This window comes from Trichomycterus rosablanca, chromosome 11 (genome assembly GCF_030014385.1).
Source record: "Trichomycterus rosablanca isolate fTriRos1 chromosome 11, fTriRos1.hap1, whole genome shotgun sequence".
In the NCBI taxonomy this organism is placed as follows: domain Eukaryota; kingdom Metazoa; phylum Chordata; class Actinopteri; order Siluriformes; family Trichomycteridae; genus Trichomycterus; species Trichomycterus rosablanca.
The window spans coordinates 1,237,417-1,252,371 of NC_085998.1; the positions used below are offsets into that span (position 1 = coordinate 1,237,417).

Here is a 14,955-nt window from a genome sequence, read left to right on the forward strand (position 1 = left end):
TCAGACTCCAAACTCAACCATGGCCAAGACCAAAGAGCTGTCGAAGGACACCAGGAAGAAAATTGCAGACCTGCACCAGGCTGGGAAGAGTGAATCTACAATAGGCAAGCAGGTTGGTGTGAATAAATCAACTGTGGGAGCAATTGTAAGAAAATGGAAGACATACAAGACCATTGATAATCTCCCTTGGGGTCAAGATCTCATCCCGTGGGGTGAAAATGATCATGAGAACGGTGAGCAAAAATCCCAGAACTACACGGAGGGACCTGATGAATGACCTGCAGAGAGCTGGGACCAAAGTAACAAAGTCTACCATCAGTAACACACTACGCCGAGAGGGACTCAAATCCTGCAGTGCCAGGCGTGTCCCCCTGCTTAAGCCAGTACATGTCCAGGCCCGTCTGAAGTTTGCCAGAGAGCATGTGGATGATCCAGAAGAGGATTGGGAAAATATCATGTGGTCAGATGAAACCAAAATGGAACTTTTTGGTAAAAACTCAATTTGTCGTGTTTGGAGGAAGAAGAAGAACCCAAGAACACCATACCTACTGTGAAGCATGGGGGTGGAAACATCATGCTTTGGGGCTGTTTTTCTGCAAAGGGGACAGGACGACTGATCCGTGGTAAGGGAAGAATGAACAGGGCCATGTATCGTGAGATTTTAAGCCAAAACCTCCTTCCATCAGTGAGATCATTGAAGATGGAACATGGCTGGGTCTTCCAGCATGACAATGATCCCAAACACACCGCTCGGACAACGAAGGAGTGGCTCCGTAAAAAAGCATTTCAAGGTCCTGGAGTGGCCTAGCCAGTCTCCAGACCTCAACCCCATAGAAAATTTGTGGAGTCCGTGTTGCCCAGCGACAGCCCCAAAACATCACTGCTCTAGAGGAGATCTGCATGGAGGAATGGGCCAAAATAGCAGCTACAGTGTGTGCAAACCTGGTGAAGACTTACAGGAAACGTTTCACCTCTGTCATTGCCAACAAAGGTTATGTTACAAAGTATTGAGTTGAACTTTTGTTATTGACCAAATACTTATTTTCCACCATCATTTACAAATAAATTCTTTAAAAATCCTACAATGTGATTTCCTGGATTTTTTTTTCTCATTTTGTCTCTCATAGTTGAAGTGTAGCTATGATGAAAATTACAGACCTCTCTCATCTTTCTAAGTAGGAGAACCTGCACAATCAGTGGCTGACTAAATACTTTTTGACCCCACTGTATGTGAACAAATACAAGAATTCAACAAAAAATCTTACATAAAAAAATCCTCAAATCTGAGCATCCAGATTTAATAAGTCAAATCTAACTAAACTATTTTCCAATTTATAATTTAGGGTTTAAAATGTACCAACAAAACTTACCAGCAAATAAAAACATTTAAAAAAACAACAACCATAAAAGTATTATAGAACAAGAATTAAAATTACTGGTAAAAGCACCAAAAACTAAAGAACTGAACAAAGTTTAACAAAGCTTAGCGAGTAACATCAGAATCTATAAATTCAGTATAAAACTAAAGTTGCATCACTGCTAATAAATTCTGTTCTGGTTTCTGAAGATGCACTTGGTGAAGATCATGAGAAGATAAATCAGTACCTTCTCTGTGATGCTGTTCCATCTTTGAAGTTTTTAGGTGTGTTCATTGAGTGGTCACTCTTCATGGATAAACCACTGGGAGCTGGAGAGGTTGATCTTCCTTCACTTTTACTAAATACCACAAAAAGAAAATATGTTAGTTGGTAAAACATGGTGAGGATGGTAGAACATGGTGTGGATGGTAGAACGTGGTGTGAACGGTAGAACATGGTGAGGTTAGTAGAACATGGTGTGGATGGTAGAACATGGTGAGGATGGTAGAACATGGTGAGGATGGTAGAACATGGTGTGGTCGGTAGAACATGGTGAGGATGGTCGAACGTGGTGAGGATGGTAGAACGTGGTGAGGATGGTAGAACATGGTATGGATGGTAGAACATGGTGAGGATGGTAGAACATGGTGAGGATGGTAGAACATGGTGTGGATGGTAGAACATGGTGAGGATGGTAGAACATGGTGAGGATGGTAGAACGTGGTGAGGATGGCAGGACATGGTGTGGATGGTAGAACATGGTGAGGATGGTAGAACATGGTGTGGTCGGTAGAACATGGTGAGGATGGTAGAACATGGTGTGGATGGTGGAACATGGTGTGGATGGTAGAACATGGTGTGGATGGTAGAACATGGTGAGGTTGGTAGAACATGGTGAGGATGGTAGAACATGGTGTGGATGGTAGAACATGGTGAGGATGGTAGAACATGGTAGAACATGGTGAGGATGGTAGAACATGGTGAGGATGGTAGAACATGGTGTGGATGGTAGAACATGGTGAGGTTGGTGTATATATTCAGTATAAAACTAAAGTTGCATCACTGCTAATAAATTCTGTTCTGGTTTCTGAAGATGCACTTGGTGAAGATCATGAGAAGATAAATCAGTACCTTCTCTGTGATGCTGTTCCAGCTTTGAAGTATTTAGGTGTGTTCATTGAGTGGTCACTCTTCATGGATAAACCACTGGGAGCTGGAGAGGTTGATCTTCCTTCACTTTTACTAAATACCACAAAAAGAAAATATGTTAGTTGGTAAAACATGGTGAGGATGGTAGAACATGGTGTGGATGGTAGAACGTGGTGTGAATGGTAGAACATGGTGAGGTTAGTAGAACATGGTGTGGATGGTAGAACATGGTGAGGATGGTAGAACATGGTGAGGATGGTAGAACATGGTGTGGTCGGTAGAACATGGTGAGGATGGTAGAACATGGTGAGGATGGTAGAACGTGGTGAGGATGGTAGAACATGGTATGGATGTAGAACATGGTGAGGATGGTAGAACATGGTGAGGATGGTAGAACATGGTGAGGATGGTAGAACGTGGTGAGGATGGTAGAAAGTGGTGTGGATGGTAGAACATGGTGTGGATGGAAGAACATGGTGTGGATGGTAGAACATGGTGAGGATGGTAGAACATGGTGAGGATGGTAGAACATGGTGTGGATGGTAGAACATGGTGAGGATGGTAGAACATGGTGTGGATAGTAGAACATGGTGAGGATGGTAGAACATGGTGAGGATGGTAGAACATGGTGTGGATGGTAGAACGTGGTGAGGATGGTAGAAAGTGGTGTGGATGGTAGAACATGGTGTGGATGGAAGAACATGGTGTGGATGGTAGAACATGGTGAGGATGGTAGAACATGGTGAGGATGGTAGAACATGGTGTGGATAGTAGAACATGGTGAGGATGGTAGAACATGGTGTGGATGGTAGAACATGGTGAGGATGGTAGAACATGGTGAGGATAGTAGAACATGGTGTGGATGGTAGAACATGGTGAGGATGGTAGAACATGGTGTGGATGGTAGAACATGGTGAGGATGGTAGAACATGGTGTGGATGGTAGAACATGGTGAGGATGGTAGAACATGGTGTGGATGGTATAACATGGTGAGAATGGTAGAGCATGGTGAGGATGCTAGAACATGGTGAGGATGGTAGAACATGGTGAGGATGGTAGAACATGGTGTGGATGGTAGAACATGGTGAGGATGGTAGAACATGGTGTGGATGGTAGAACATGGTGAGGATGGTAGAACATGGTGTGGATGGTAGAACATGGTGTGGATGGTAGAACATGGTGTGGATGGTAGAACATGGTGAGGATGGTAGAACATGGTGTGGATGGTAGAACATGGTGAGGATGGTAGAACATGGTGTGGATGGTAGAACATGGTGAGGATGGTAGAACATGGTGAGGATGGTAGAACATGTTGAGGATGGTAGAACATGGTGTGGATGGTAGAACATGGTGTGGATGGTATAACATGGTGAGAATGGTAGAGCATGGTGAGGATGCTAGAACATGGTGAGGATGGTAGAACATGGTGAGGATGGTAGAACATGGTGTGGATGGTAGAACATGGTGAGGATGGTAGAACATGGTGTGGATGGTAGAACATGGTGAGGATGGTAGAACATGGTGTGGATGGTAGAACATGGTGAGGATGGTAGAACATGGTGTGGATGGTAGAACATGGTGAGGATGGTAGAACATGGTGAGGATGGTAGAACATGGTGTGGATGGTAGAACATGGTGAGGTTGGTGCATAAATTCAGTATAAAACTAAAGTTGCATCACTGCTAATAAATTCTGTTCTGGTTTCTGAACTTGGTGAACATCATGAGAAGATAAATCAGTACCTTCTCTGTGATGTTCTTCCAGCTTTAAGGGTGGGAGGTTCGGACATTGACTGGTCACTCTTCATAGATAAACCACTGGGTGCTGGAGAGTTTGATCTTCCTTCACTTTTACTAAATACCACAAAGAGAAAATATGTTAGTTGGTAGAACATGGTGTGGTTGGTAGAACATGGTGAGGATGGTAGAACATGGTGTGGATGGTAGAACATGGTGAGGATGGTAGAACATGGTGTGGATGGTAGAACATGGTGTGGATGGTAGAACATGGTGTGGATGGTAGAACATGGTGAGGTTGGTGCATAAATTCAGTATAAAACTAAAGTTGCATCACTGCTAATAAATTCTGTTCTGGTTTCTGAACTTGGTGAACATCATGAGAAGATAAATCAGTACCTTCTCTGTGATGCTGTTCCAGCTTTAAAGTTGTGAGGAAGGCTCATTGACTGATCACTCTTCATAGATAAACCACTGGGTGCTGGAGAGGTTGATCTTCCTTCACTTTTACTAAATACCACAAAGAGAAAATATGTTAGTTGGTAGAACATGGTGAGGATGGTAGAACATGGTGAGGATGGTAGAACATGTTGAGGATGGTAGAACATGGTGTGGATGGTAGAACATGGTGAGGTTGGTGTATAAATTCAATATAAAACTAAAGTTGCGTCACTGCTAATGAATTCAGTTCTGGTTTCTGAACTTGGTGAAGATCATGAGAAGATAAATCAGTACCTTCTCTGTGATGTTCTTCCATCTTTAAGGGTATGAGGTTCGGACATTGACTGGTCACTCTTCATAGATAAACCACTGGGTGCTGGAGAGTTTGATCTTCCTTCACTTTTACTAAATACCACAAAGAGAAAATATGTTAGTTGGTAGAACATGGTGTGGTTGGTAGAACATGGTGAGGATGGTAGAACATGGTGTGGATGGTAGAACATGGTGAGGATGGTAGAACATGGTGTGGATGGTAGAACATGGTGTGGATGGTAGAACATGGTGTGGATGGTAGAACATGGTGAGGTTGGTGCATAAATTCAGTATAAAACTAAAGTTGCATCACTGCTAATAAATTCTGTTCTGGTTTCTGAACTTGGTGAACATCATGAGAAGATAAATCAGTACCTTTTCTGTGATGCTGTTCCAGCTTTAAAGTTGTGAGGAAGGCTCATTGACTGATCACTCTTCATAGATAAACCACTGGGTGCTGGAGAGGTTGATCTTCCTTCACTTTTACTAAATACCACAAAGAGAAAATATGTTAGTTGGTAGAACATGGTGTGGTTGGTAGAACATGGTGAGGATGGTAGAACATGGTGTGGATGGTAGAACATGGTGTGGATGGTAGAACGTGGTGTGGTTGGTAGAGCATGGTGTGGTTGGTAGAACATGGTGTGGATGCTAGAACATGGTGTGGATGGTAGAACATGGTGAGGATGGTAGAACATGGTGTGGATGCTAGAACATGGTGTGGATGGTAGAACATGGTGTGGATAGTAGAACATGGTGTGGATGCTAGAACATGGTGTGGATGGTAGAACATGGTGTGGATGCTAGAACATGGTGTGGATGGTAGAACATGGTGAGGATGGTAGAACATGGTGTGGATGGTAGAACATGGTGTGGATGGTAGAACATGGTGTGGATGCTAGAACATGGTGTGGATGGTAGAACATGGTGTGGATAGTAGAACATGGTGTGGATAGTAGAACATGGTGTGGATGGTAGAACATGGTGAGGATGGTAGAACATGGTGTAGATGGTAGAACATGGTGAGGATGGTAGAACATGGTGAGGATGGTAGAACATGGTGTGGATGGTAGAACATGGTGTGGATGGTAGAACGTGGTGTGGTTGGTAGAGCATGGTGTGGTTGGTAGAACATGGTGTGGATGCTAGAACATGGTGTGGATGGTAGAACATGGTGAGGTTGGTAGAACGTGGTGTGGATGGTAGAACGTGGTGTGGTTGGTAGAGCATGGTGTGGTTGGTAGAACATGGTGTGGATGGTAGAACATGGTGTTGATGGTAGAACATGGTGAGGATGGTAGAACATGGTGTGGTTGGTAGAACATGGTGTGGATGGTAGAACATGGTGTGGATGGTAGAACATGGTGAGGATGGTAGAACATGGTGTGGATGGTAGAACATGGTGTGGATGGTAGAACATGGTGAGGATGGTAGAACATGGTGTGGATGGTAGAACATGGTGTAGATGGTAGAACATGGTGTGGTTGGTAGAACATGGTGAGGATGGTAGAACATGGTGTGGATGGTAGAACATGGTGAGGATGGTAGAACATGGTGTGGATGGTAGAACATGGTGTGGATGGTAGAACATGGTGTGGATGGTAGAACATGGTGAGGTTGGTGCATAAATTCAGTATAAAACTAAAGTTGCATCACTGCTAATAAATTCTGTTCTGGTTTCTGAACTTGGTGAACATCATGAGAAGATAAATCAGTACCTTCTCTGTGATGCTGTTCCAGCTTTAAAGTTGTGAGGAAGGCTCATTGACTGATCACTCTTCATAGATAAACCACTGGGTGCTGGAGAGGTTGATCTTCCTTCACTTTTACTAAATACCACAAAGAGAAAATATGTTAGTTGGTAGAACATGGTGTGGTTGGTAGAACATGGTGAGGATGGTAGAACATGGTGTGGATGGTAGAACATGGTGTGGATGGTAGAACGTGGTGTGGTTGGTAGAACATGGTGTGGTTGGTAGAACATGGTGTGGATGCTAGAACATGGTGTGGATGGTAGAACATGGTGAGGATGGTAGAACATGGTGGGGATGCTAGAACATGGTGTGGATGGTAGAACATGGTGTGGATAGTAGAACATGGTGTGGATGCTAGAACATGGTGTGGATGGTAGAACATGGTGAGGATGGTAGAACATGGTGTGGATGGTAGAACATGGTGTGGATGGTAGAACATGGTGTGGATGCTAGAACATGGTGTGGATGGTAGAACATGGTGTGGATAGTAGAACATGGTGTGGATGGTAGAACATGGTGAGGATGGTAGAACATGGTGTGGATGGTAGAACATGGTGTAGATGGTAGAACATGGTGAGGATGGTAGAACATGGTGTGGATGGTAGAACATGGTGTGGATGGTAGAACATGGTGTGGATGGTAGAACATGGTGTGGATGGTAGAACATGGTGAGGTTGGTGCATAAATTCAGTATAAAACTAAAGTTGCATCACTGCTAATAAATTCTGTTCTGGTTTCTGAACTTGGTGAACATCATGAGAAGATAAATCAGTACCTTCTCTGTGATGCTGTTCCAGCTTTAAAGTTGTGAGGAAGGCTCATTGACTGATCACTCTTCATAGATAAACCACTGGGTGCTGGAGAGGTTGATCTTCCTTCACTTTTACTAAATACCACAAAGAGAAAATATGTTAGTTGGTAGAACATGGTGTGGTTGGTAGAACATGGTGAGGATGGTAGAACATGGTGTGGATGGTAGAACATGGTGTGGATGGTAGAACGTGGTGTGGTTGGTAGAGCATGGTGTGGTTGGTAGAACATGGTGTGGATGCTAGAACATGGTGTGGATGGTAGAACATGGTGAGGATGGTAGAACATGGTGGGGATGCTAGAACATGGTGTGGATGGTAGAACATGGTGTGGATAGTAGAACATGGTGTGGATGCTAGAACATGGTGTGGATGGTAGAACATGGTGAGGATGGTAGAACATGGTGTGGATGGTAGAACATGGTGTGGATGGTAGAACATGGTGTGGATGCTAGAACATGGTGTGGATGGTAGAACATGGTGTGGATAGTAGAACATGGTGTGGATGGTAGAACATGGTGAGGATGGTAGAACATGGTGTGGATGGTAGAACATGGTGTAGATGGTAGAACATGGTGAGGATGGTAGAACATGGTGTGGATGGTAGAACATGGTGTGGATGGTAGAACATGGTGTAGATGGTAGAACATGGTGTGGATAGTAGAACATGGTGTGGATGGTAGAACATGGTGTGGATAGTAGAACATGGTGTGGATGCTAGAACATGGTGTAGATGGTAGAACATGGTGAGGATGGTAGAACATGGTGTGGATGGTAGAACATGGTGTGGATGGTAGAACATGGTGTAGATGGTAGAACATGGTGTGGATAGTAGAACATGGTGTGGATGGTAGAACATGGTGTGGATAGTAGAACATGGTGAGGATGGTAGAACATGGTGTAGATGGTAGAACATGGTGTAGATGGTAGAACATGGTGAGGATGGTAGAACGTGGTGTGGTTGGTAGAGCATGGTGTGGTTGGTAGAACATGGTGTGGATGCTAGAACATGGTGTGGATGGTAGAACATGGTGAGGATGGTAGAACATGGTGGGGATGCTAGAACATGGTGTGGATGGTAGAACATGGTGTGGATAGTAGAACATGGTGTGGATGCTAGAACATGGTGTGGATGGTAGAACATGGTGTGGATGGTAGAACATGGTGTGGATAGTAGAACATGGTGTGGATGGTAGAACATGGTGAGGATGGTAGAACATGGTGTGGATGGTAGAACATGGTGTAGATGGTAGAACATGGTGAGGATGGTAGAACATGGTGTGGATGGTAGAACATGGTGAGGATGGTAGAACATGGTGTGGATGGTAGAACATGGTGAGGATGGTAGAACATGGTGAGATTGGTAGAACATGGTGTGGTTGGTAGAACATGGTGAGGATGGTAGAACATGGTGTGGATGGTAGAACATGGTGAGGATGGTAGAACATGGTGTGGATGGTAGAACATGGTGTGGATGGTAGAACATGGTGAGGTTGGTAGAACATGGTGTGGTTGGTAGAACATGGTGAGGATGGTAGAACATGGTGTGGATGGTAGAACATGGTGAGGATGGTAGAACATGGTGTGGATGGTAGAACATGGTGAGGATGGTAGAACATGGTGTGGATGGTAGAACATGGTGTGAATGGTAGAACATGCTACAAGAGCCAACCAAAATGCTGTACAATATAAAAAAAGGCATTAAAACCATAAAAGTAACAGTAAAGAATAACAAAGGACATTTACATTTAAGATAATGAATAAAAATACAGAAACAATAGGACAAAGTTTGAGATGGACCCTGGACATAAGAAGAGATTCTTTAAAACGTATTAAGAGCAATGAAAAGCCTGAGAGTATAAGTGTGTTTTTAAATTAGACTTAAAACATCGATTGTGGATGACATCTGTGGTGGAAAATGTTATATTTTACTAATGAACATATTTTCTTGATAGAATAGCATGGCTAATAATCACGAGTGTAATTGTTTGTTACTTTAGGTTAAGTTCAGGACATGCTGGCCTTGGTGGAAAAGCCGTATCAGGCTCATACTCCCTGCTTAACAAGCAAGTTTGTTGTGGAAGGTATAACGATGAACAGGCCCTTGTATTAGCTGACCTTGAGCTAGATTAGTGAGCACAGCTGCATGAAGGGGTAGGAAAGAGGAGTATAAGAAGGAGACGCGGGGGGAGCAGTCACACTTTTTCTCTTCTGTAAACCTGTGTGAGAGTTTGCACTAAGAAAATGATCATTCAGCTGAATTAAATAAATTGGTTATTTGCTTTTATCATTTACTCCGGTTGTCTGTGTCAATCTTTTGAGGTGTGTTGCAGGTTTTTTCCAACAACGGAAAAAGCTCTGTCACCTTTTGACTTAAGTCTAGATTTGGGAATGTGTAGCAGCAACTGATAGGAGGATCTTAAAACTTGTGAGGTTGAGTATGGGCGCAGGAGCTCAGTGATGTATGTTGGAGAATTTCCGTTTAAGACTTTAAAAACTATCAGTAAGACCTTGAACTCGATCCTGTATTTAACAGGCAGCCAGTGTAGGGAGGCCAGCACAGGCGAGATAGACTCCCTTTTTTTTGGTTCCAGTTAAAAGCCTAGCAGCTGCATTTTGAAACAGCTGCAAGTGTGACAGAGCTGATTGGTTGATACCCAAGTGAAGAGAGTTGCAATAGACTAGGCGTGAAAGCATGGATAACTGTTTCCAGATCCTTAGCGGTTAAAATTGATTTTAGCTTAGCAATTTTTCTGAGCTGATAGAAACTAGCACTAACAGCAGAATTTATGTGTTTATCAAACTTAAGTGCAGAATTGAAAATAACTCCAAGATTCCTGGCATGGCTGTGTACATTAACAGATAATGGGCCGAGGCGGTCCTCTATTATTTTAGTGCAGTCCGGATGACCAAAGATAATGGCTTCTGTTTTATCATCATTCAGTTTTAAAAAATTGTTAGATAGCCAAACTTTAGTATCCTGGACACAATAACGTAAGGCATGCATGGAGCAATTTTCACCATGGTAGAACATGGTGTGGTTGGTGGAACGCAAAACACACACCCTTCTTCTTCAGTGAATTTTAGCAGGCAAATTGTAGTGGAGTCATTGCTGGTTTTACTATTAGACAAATATAGGTGAAGACAGGCAGTGCCACTGTTCTGTATTCAGAGGACTGGCACTCTCCTATTTCAAGCCTAAGTTAAAGATGTCCTGGACTATCGCACACAGCTGGTCTACACAGTGCCTCAGAAACCCAGCGCTGATGCCATCAGGACCTGCAGCCATCCTTACTTTCATCTAAAAGTAAAAGTGGGGACCAGCTGTGTGAGACGGTCCGTGTATGAGGAAAGGGGAGAACCTTAGTGTAGATGGTAGAACATGGTGAGGATGGTAGAACATGGTGAGGATGGTAGAACATGGTGTGGTTGGTAGAACATGGTGTAGATGGTAGAACATGGTGAGGATGGTAGAATATGGTGTGGAGGGTACAACATGGTGTGGTTGGTAGAACATGGTGTGGATGGTAGAACATGGTGTGGATGGTAGAACATGGTGTGGTTGGTAGAACATGGTGTAGTTGGTAGAACATGGTGTGGTTAGTAGAACATGGTGTGGATGGTAGAACATGTTGTGGTTAGTAGAACATGGTGTAGATGGTAGAACATGGTGTAGATGGTAGAACATGGTGAGGATGGTAGAACATGGTGAGGATGGTAGAACATGGTGTGGATGGTAGAACATGGTGTAGATGGTAGAACATGGTGTGGTGGTTGGTAGAACATGGAGTGGATGGTAAAATATGGTGTGGATGACAGAACATGGTGAGGTTGCTAGAACGTGGTGTGCTGGTTGGTAGAACATGGTGTGGATGGTAGAACATGGTGTGGATGATAGAACATGGTGTGGATAGTAGAACATGGTGTGGTGGTTGGTAGAACATGGAGTGGATGGTAAAATATGGTGTGGTTGGTAGAACATGGTGAGGATGGTAGAACATGGTGTGGTTGGTAGAACATGGTGAGGATGGCAGAACATGGTGAGGAAGGTAGAACATGGTGAGTATGGTAGAACATGGTGTGGATGGTAGAACATGGTGAGGTTGGTAGAACATGGTGTGGATGGTAGAACATGGTGAGGATGGTAGAACATGGTGTGGATGGTAGAACATGGTGTAAATGGTAGAACATGGTGTGGATGGTAGAACATGGTGTGGATGGTAGAACATGGTGTAAATGGTAGAACATGGTGTGGATGGTAGAACATGGTGTGGATGGTAGAACATGGTGTGGATGATAGAACATGGTGTGGATAGTAGAACATGGTGTGGTGGTTGGTAGAACATGGAGTGGATGGTAAAATATGGTGTGGTTGGTAGAACATGGTGAGGATGGTAGAACATGGTGTGGTTGGTAGAACATGGTGAGGATGGCAGAACATGGTGAGGAAGGTAGAACATGGTGTGGATGGTAGAACATGGTGAGTATGGTAGAACATGGTGTGGATGGTAGAACATGGTGAGGTTGGTAGAACATGGTGTGGATGGTAGAACATGGTGAGGATGGTAGAACATGGTGTGGATGGTAGAACATGGTGTAAATGGTAGAACATGGTGTGGATGGTAGAACATGGTGTAAATGGTAGAACATGGTGTGGATGGTAGAACATGGTGTGGATGGTAGAACATGGTGAGGATGGTAGAACATGGTGTGGATGGTAGAACATGGTGAGGATGGTAGAACATGGTGAAGTTGGTGTATAAATTTAGTATAAAACTAAAGTTGCATCACTGCTAATTAATTCAGTTCTGGTTTCTGAACTTGGTGAAGATCATGAGAAGATAAATCAGTACCTTCTCTGTGATGCTGTTCCAGCTTTAAAGTAGATAGGGTGGATCATTGACCGGTCACTCTTCATGGATAAACCACTGGGTGCTGGAGAAGTTGATCTTCCTTCACTTTTACTAAATACCACAAAGAGAAGATATGTTAGCTGGTAGAACATGGTGTGGCTGGTAGAACATAGTGTGAATGGTAGAACATGGTGTGGATGGTAAAACATGGTGTGGTTAGTAGAACATGGTGTGGTTAGTAGAACATGGTGTGGTTAGTAGAACATGGTGTGGATGGTAGAACATGGTGTGGATAATAGAACATGGTGTGGATAGTAGAACATGGTGTGGATGGTAGAACATGGTGTGAATGGTAGAACATGGTGAGGATGGTAGACCATGGTGAGGATGGTGTATAAATTAAGTTCTGGTTTCTGAACTTGGTGAAGATCATGAGAAGATAAATCAACACCTTTTCTGTGATGCTGTTCCAGCTTTAAAGGTGGGAGGTTGTTTCATTGACCGGTCACTCTTCATGGATAAACCACTGGGTGCTGGAGAGGGGGGTCTGTCTTCACTTTTACTAAATACCACAAAGAAATGAGATGTTAGCTGGTAGAATATGGTGTGGTGGTTGGTAGAACATAGTGTGGTGGATGGTAGAACATGGTGTGGATGGTACAACATGGTACAACTTGGTGTGGTTGGAAGACCAGTTTAGACAGAACAATGTGAGTGTGGTCTGGAGGGGCCTTAAAATCATCTCAGGATTGAAGGAATCCACATTCCATGGGAGACCTACAGTGGACTAAAGACCTTAAAACCTTCTTCAACAGATTTGATCAGGAACCCCCATACACAGATCATCTCACACAGCTGGTCCCAACTTTTCCTTCAGCACCCAGTCCTGCTCTCCTTTGTCCTTCACCAGAGAACAAGTGAGGAGGGAACTGAAGATGAAAGTAAGAATGGCTGCAGGTCCTGATGTCCTCAGCCCTGGGCTTCTGATGCACTGTGTAGACCAGCTGTGGTGGTGTATAAACTGGCTAGATTTTTGTGAATAACAGGTTTGTGCACCAGGTTATGGTCAGACTTGCCCAATGGGGACCAGTGTTAATTTCGTTGACGAATGATTTTCGTCATAGTTTTCGTCAACGAACCTTTTTTTCATGTCAAAAACGAGACGATAACTAAATAGAAACTACATAAAAGGATAAAAACTATGACGAAATGAATCGACACTTTCGTCAACGAATAAAAACGAGACGAAAATGTTTGGCAGGGACGACATCCAATCAGAACTGATTTAGTTTTGTGGAAGGTCGGGACAAGTTAGAAAGAGATCCAATCATAACTACTTTAGCGTATGTGGAGAGGCGGGACAAGCCGGGTAGCCATCCAATCAATACTAATCTCTTTTGCGGTACCGCGGTAAGTCCACACTCGCGCACATTTGATCTAAACCTGGGAAGACCAGACTAGCCTGTGAACCAGGGATGTCCAAAGTCCCGCGTCTTCTGTCTTAAATTGTATTACTTGTGGCCTGCCAGCACAGTCAGAAAAACAACAGAAAAAATTTATTATCGTTGCTGTCTGATTAACAACACTTTTAGCATTTTTTTCTTTTTTTACATGTGTTGATTGTGGGTATAAATCTCTGTCTGTCCATAGCAGTGCATATCAAAATAACCAATAAAAAGATGAATGAAATCACGCATCTCTATAACGAGTATCTCCATCGGCTGCTAGACCACATATCTCCTCCTCCATCCCCTCCTGTACTGTTGGAGATAGAAGTGAAACTCGTTGCTGCGTGATGTTTCATCTCTACAGTTTATTCAGGTTATTCAATCACATGGTTGTAAACATGATTTATATTTGTGATGTTTGTAATGTTTTAAAAACACATTTGTATCTGATATTTATATTGACTAAGCGTTTACATGGACTGTATTAATTATGACAATTGAAGTATTTTATAGCTACAGTCAATAACAGTCAATAACAAGTCATTTATTTAATAATATTTTTACTAATTAATTACTAATTTATTTAGTAATAAGTAATATTGTTTGGAACCTTGATTGTTTCATGTATTTATAGGTGTTTAAATGGTATTTATTTTCCAGTCTTGTTTCTGCACATTACAGTATTAAAAGGTTTTCTTAATAGATTTATGAAATCATCATATCTGTGTTTTGATGTTTTATTGATGCCTAATATTAGATCACAATATTTTGAAAAGCATGATCTCTGAGTTAGCCAGAAAACTTAAGCACAGTGTCAAGGATTGTTCAATATGAACGTCTTTTTTCTCTTTTGTCGTATGGTTATGTATGCCAGGAAATACTCCAAAGGTAGCCATGCATTGTAATAGTTTAAACCCAAATCATGTCTGGCACCTGAATGCTTACGTTTGGTTGTTGTTCACTGTGTGAAAATAAAATGATTAAATAACAGCATATTATACACATATTTTATTGTTTAAAATAATGTCATCAGGGACTGTTGGCCCTCGGGCACTTTCACATTATAAAATCTGGCCCTCCTAGAAAAAAGTTTGG

At 42.7% G+C, this 14,955-nt stretch overlaps 2 protein-coding genes across 3 annotated transcripts in view; both read right to left on the reverse strand.

Moving 5' to 3' along the window:
* Window positions 1-5,478, reverse strand: part of LOC134323197 (NACHT, LRR and PYD domains-containing protein 3-like) — a 36,274-nt gene extending 30,796 nt beyond the window's left edge. For both annotated transcript variants that reach the window (XM_063004646.1, XM_063004645.1), the window contains exons 1-6: window positions 5,372-5,478; window positions 4,979-5,089; window positions 4,643-4,753; window positions 4,250-4,360; window positions 2,490-2,600; window positions 1,606-1,716 (exon numbers count right to left, since the gene is read on the reverse strand). In XM_063004646.1, the coding sequence (XP_062860716.1) occupies window positions 1,606-1,716; window positions 2,490-2,600; window positions 4,250-4,360; window positions 4,643-4,753; window positions 4,979-5,089; window positions 5,372-5,436 (620 nt within the window). In that variant the 5' untranslated portion in view covers window positions 5,437-5,478. The remainder of the gene's footprint in view (window positions 1-1,605; window positions 1,717-2,489; window positions 2,601-4,249; window positions 4,361-4,642; window positions 4,754-4,978; window positions 5,090-5,371) is intronic.
* A 1,229-nt stretch (window positions 5,479-6,707) lies between these two features.
* The window catches only part of LOC134323468 (serine/arginine repetitive matrix protein 2-like), a 37,822-nt gene continuing 29,574 nt past the window's right edge, over window positions 6,708-14,955 (reverse strand). The window contains exons 4-7 of the mRNA XM_063004993.1: window positions 12,864-12,974; window positions 12,413-12,523; window positions 7,526-7,636; window positions 6,708-6,825 (exon numbers count right to left, since the gene is read on the reverse strand). Coding sequence (XP_062861063.1) covers window positions 6,708-6,825; window positions 7,526-7,636; window positions 12,413-12,523; window positions 12,864-12,974 — 451 coding nt within the window. The remainder of the gene's footprint in view (window positions 6,826-7,525; window positions 7,637-12,412; window positions 12,524-12,863; window positions 12,975-14,955) is intronic.